The 5,051-nt window shown below is 47.8% G+C and overlaps 1 protein-coding gene across 1 annotated transcript; it reads left to right on the top strand.

Annotated features, from left to right (window-relative positions):
- The first annotated feature begins 3,871 nt into the window (after window positions 1-3,871).
- LOC109748330 (putative glutaredoxin-C2) lies at window positions 3,872-4,186 on the top strand. Its single transcript, XM_020307366.3, has one exon. The coding sequence runs from the start codon at window positions 3,872-3,874 to the stop codon at window positions 4,184-4,186; it is 315 nt and encodes a 104-aa protein (XP_020162955.1).
- Window positions 4,187-5,051: the final 865 nt, after the last annotated feature.

Raw genomic sequence — 5,051 nt, 5'->3', positions numbered from 1 at the left:
TAAAAAAATAACAACAATTGCTTTAACTTAAAAAATACCTAGAATTCTGTTAACTACACCTAAAACAACTAAAACACCTAAAATTCTGTTAACTACACCTAAAACACCTAAAACTCTTTTAAATACACTTAAAACACCTAAATTCTATTAACTACACCTAATTAAAAACCTAGCTAAATTTCTGTCCTAACTTTAAAACCTAGCTAAATTTAAAAACCAAGGGTTCATACGAATTAACTAGGGTTCATACCTAATCTGTCCTAGCTAGGGTTCGATCATAACCTACATTATTCTAAGAACCTACATTTTTTCAACTACATAGGATTCAAAATAACTACTCTCTAATAACTATAACTAGGGAGGAAGGGAGGAGGAGGAAGGAGGGAGGAGTACCTCTCGGTGGAGGAGGGCCGGCGCGGGGGGGGGGGGGGGGGGGGGGGCGACCGGCAGGGGAGGATGGCCGGTGCGGGGGGCGGCCGACAGGGGACGAGGGCCGGCGCGGGGAAGGGCGACCGACAGGGGAAGAGGGGCCCGCGCGGGGAAGGGCGGCCGGAGTAGGACGCGGGGGCGGCGGCCGGATCGGGGGACGATTGAGGGATTCGATCTGTGAGTGTGAGCGTGTGAGTGTGAGTGAGTGAGAGGGGAGAGGGGCGCGCGGGCCGGCACGGGAGGAAGCAGAGGTGGGCTTAGCGGCAGCGCGGGGGAGGAGGCCCAGCGCTATAGCTAAAGCTGCAACAGGGGGCCGAGAGCGTGGCCCATCAACAGCAGCGCTGGCCGAGAAATCCAGCGCTACTGCTAACGTGCACTTGTAGCGCTGGTGTTGTCCGGCGCTACTGCTAAATAGCAGTAGCGTGGGGTCTCTAACCAACGCTACTGCTAAATGTCTACCTATAAGCATTTTCCTAGTAGTGAACAACCACAACGGCAGAAACAGCCGCAACGGACGAGGCAACGGGGGCGGCTGCAACCGGCGCTGGCGTCCCCGGTGCCAGATATGCAAGAATTGGGGTCACGAGGCGAGCGACTGTTGCAGCCGCTATGATCATGACAACCGCGCTGCCAACTCCGCGTCCACATCCTCCTCCCATGAGCCGCCGCACTGGATCCTGGACACCGGTGCGACGGACCACCTGACGAATGATCTCGATCGTCTACACTTCCATGAGCGCTATGGCGGGAAGGATCAAGTGCAAGTGGCAAATGGTGCAGGTTTGTCTATTTCGTATATTGGTCATTCCAATATACCCGGTTCATCTCTTCGTTTACGCAATATTCTCCGTCTACCGCATATTCATCAACATCTCCTATACGTTTATCGTCTTGTCCTTGACAATGATGTTTTTGTGGAATTTCACCATTTCTTTTTCCTTGTTAAGGACACGGCCACGAAGAAAATCCTTCTTCAGGGTAGATGTCATGGCGGACTCTACCCCATCCCATTTAGTCGCACGTCGTCCTCCTCCAACCGCCAAGCATCTCTCAGCGTCAAGACCACCCGGTCCCAGTGCCACCAGCGTCTCGGTCATCCCTCGAATAATATTGTTCAAAACATTGTTAGGAATAATGATTTAGTGTGTTCTTTTGAATGTCAGACTTCAGTGTGTGATGCTTGTCAGCATGCTAAAAGTCGACAATTGCCTTATAATTTATCTCATCATGTTTCCACTATGCCTCTTGAGTTAATTCATTCTGATGTTTGGGGGCCTGCTATTACCTCTTCCGGAGGTTATAAATATTATGTGAGCTTTGTTGACGATTATTCTCGTTTCTCTTGGATTTATCTCCTCAAGCACAAGTCTGACGTTGAGCAAGTGTTTTATGCTTTTCAGGCTCATGTTGAGCGTCTTCTCCACACTAAAATCATAGCCGTTCAGTCGGACTGGGGTGGTGAGTACCACAGACTGCACCGTTATTTTCAACGCACTGGGATCTCTCATCGTGTGTCTTGCCCGCACACCTCTCAGCAGAACGGGATTGCTGAACGCAAACACCATCATCTTGTAGAAACAGGTCTTGCCTTGCTAGCTCATTCTTCTCTCCCATTGCGTTTTTGGGACGAAGCGTTTCTTACTGCGTGCTACCTCATTAATCGCATGCCCACATCTGTTCTTTAACAAGATACACCCATATATCGTCTCCTTAAGGTGCAACCGGATTACAAGTTTCTTCGCACTTTTGGGTGCGCCTGCTGGCCCAGTTTGTGCAAATATAACGCACACAAGCTTGCCTTCCGTTCCACCATGTCCGTTTTCTTGACATTGACTCAACGGAAGTATGCATTGGATCTTTTGCACCGTGTGAGCATGGAGAATTGTAAGCCTACTTCCACACCGCTGTCTACTTCCGATCAGCTTGCACGAGTGTATGGACAGCCTCTCAGTACCGATGATTCTTTCCGGCATCGCAGTGTTGTTGGTGGACTGCAGTATTTAACACTCACTCGTCCAGATATTTCGTTCGCAGTAAACAAGGTGTGCCAGTTTCTCTCACAGCCCACTGATGTTCATTGGGAAGTTGTTAAGCGGATTTTGCGCTATATAAAAGGAACGTTGCACACAGGGCTGAAGTTTTGCAAGGCTGTCTCTACTAGCATTAGTATCTTCACTGATGCAGCTTGGGCAGGATGTCCTGATGATCGTCGATCCACTGGAGGTTTTGCCATCTTTGTTGGACCGAACCTCATTTCCTGGAATTCGAAGAAACAACCGACAGTGTCGAGATCCAGTACAGAGGCCGAGTACAAAGCCTTGGCGAATGGAGCTGCTGAAGCCATCTGGGTAGAGTCACTACTCAAAGAGCTTGGAGTGTCTCAGCAGCGAGTTCCTGTTCTATCCTGTGATAACTTAGGGGCCACATATCTGACTGCCAACCCAGTTTTCCATGCGCGTACCAAGCACATCGAGATTGATTTCCACTTTGTGCGCGAGCGTGTTGCTTCTGGAGCTCTTGAGGTCAGGTTCATTTCTTCTAACGATCAGCTGGCTGATGTGTTTACTAAACCAGCCACCCGACAGATGCTAGACCGTTTTAGTACCATTCTAAATCTTGTACAGAGTAGAAGTTCAGATTGAGGAGGAGCGTTAAGATAGGTCTAGCGTGCCGTGTACACGTACCTTGTACATATGTAATTGTATATGCTGATTGTTATATATAGAAAAACGTGGAGAGGCTTTGCCACACGGAAAATCCTAAACCCTATTCTCAAACTTGTAGGACTTATTCTATGGATATTCAAATCGTACAAAGGGACCCTTCATTATTCTTGAGTGCCTGCTGCATAATCGGCGTTGGAAATTCGTTAACTACTTATTGGTGCCGATTTATTCGGACCTCAACGTGGAAATTCCTGATGATGTCGTGATGACACGTCAAGAATATAAAGTAGGTCGATTAATTAAGGTTTTTTAGGCTTTAGTTTAGCGCAGTGTCATCAAGAGAAAACGTGATTCACGATGCCCACTCCAAATGGACACGTATTCTTTGTCACAATGAAATGGCAAAAGGAGGCAATTAGAGCTATGGAACGTTAGTCAACTGAAGCATTGGATCCGATCAATGCTACCATCCATTTTTAATGTACTAGAGAAATAACTAAAGTTCAGTCTATCTCGAATCTTAATTCACCTCCAGTTTTAGTTATTCGATTCCACGTCATTTAAACGTCATAGCACAAAGCTCACAGAGAACACATATTCTGACCGACTCACACTTCTTCGATTTGCCCCATCATCATCTATAAATAGACACCGTTCAGTCACAACCACCATAAACCTCCAAAAGAAACAAACAGCATAGATAGCTAGCTCAAGTGAAGCGAGTTGATCAGATCGTTCGATTTAGGTTCGTAGAGAAAGAGTTAGCAAGTTGAGCAATGGCGGAGAGGGTGAGGCGGCTGGCGTCGCAGCGCGCGGTGGTCATCTTCGGGGCGAGCAACTGCTGCATGTGCCACGCGGTGAAGACGCTCTTCACGGAGATGGGCGTGAGCTGGACGGTGCACGAGCTGGACAAGGACCCCCGCGGGAAGGACGTCGAGAGGGCGCTCGCCGGCATGGTTGGCCAGAACCCGCCTGTGCCGGCCGTCTTCATCGGCGGCGCGCTCGTCGGCCCCACCGACAAGGTCATGTCGCTGCACCTCGGCGGCCAGCTCGTGCCGCTCCTCCGCCAAGCCGGCGCTCTCTGGCTCTGAACTTCCGAAGAATTAACGACAGCGGTTGCTGATGCGTACGTGCGGCTACATCATTTAGGAATGGTCGTCAAAGATATTAACGGTGATGATCTTTCAGTTGTACCTCTTGTTGCCATATATATACAGTACTACTATAACAGAAGGAAAGGAACTTGTCCACCCATGTTCAAGTACTAGACTTGACATGGGGGCTCACACCTTCTTGAATTATACTATTCCCTTCGGAGGGAGAAGATTTGTAGACTCAATCTCTCATATGATGTACGTGTATGCCTTCATAGGAGCGTGTGTGTATGTGTGTGTGTGTGTGTGTGTGTGAGAGAGAGAGAGACCGAGAGACAGATGTAAGATTATGGAAGCGTTCCTACTCCCTCGTAGGGGAGCCGCAGGTATATATTGATCGAGGCAGGAAATGCCCCGGCCGTGGCATACAAGTCGAACGAACAGATCGCAGGGATTCAGTTCGTGTTATAGAAGGAATAGGAGACAGAGTTGTATACGAGAAGGAGATAGAGATAGACTAGTTTGAGATTACAGAGAGAAAATATCTATTTGTCTAACACCCTCCCTTAATCTCAACTATCCTAGATTAAGATTATTCTTGAATGCTTCAAATGGCTTGACTGGTAATGCTTTGGTAAACCCATCTGCTACTTGATCTTTAGAGGGAATGTATTGTATCTCTAACTTCTTCTCTGCAACCCTTTCTCGTACAAAGTGAAAATGAATTTTAATATGCTTTGTTCTGGCATGAAAAACATGGTTAGCAGATAAGTAGGTAGCACCCAAGTTATCACACCATAGACATGAGATGCGTTGTTGCTTTACTCCCAATTCCTTAAGCAAAGACTCCAACCAGATAACT

Source organism: Aegilops tauschii, chromosome 3 (genome assembly GCF_002575655.3).
Source record: "Aegilops tauschii subsp. strangulata cultivar AL8/78 chromosome 3, Aet v6.0, whole genome shotgun sequence".
In the NCBI taxonomy this organism is placed as follows: Eukaryota; Viridiplantae; Streptophyta; class Magnoliopsida; order Poales; family Poaceae; genus Aegilops; species Aegilops tauschii.
The sequence above is the reverse complement of the archived record's forward strand: the minus strand, read 5'-3'. Positions and strand labels throughout refer to the sequence as shown.

Coding starts and splice junctions, on each gene's coding strand:
- LOC109748330 (XM_020307366.3), top strand. CDS start 3,872: ATGGCGGAGAGGGTGAGGCGGCTGGCGTCGCAGCGCGCGGTGGTCATC.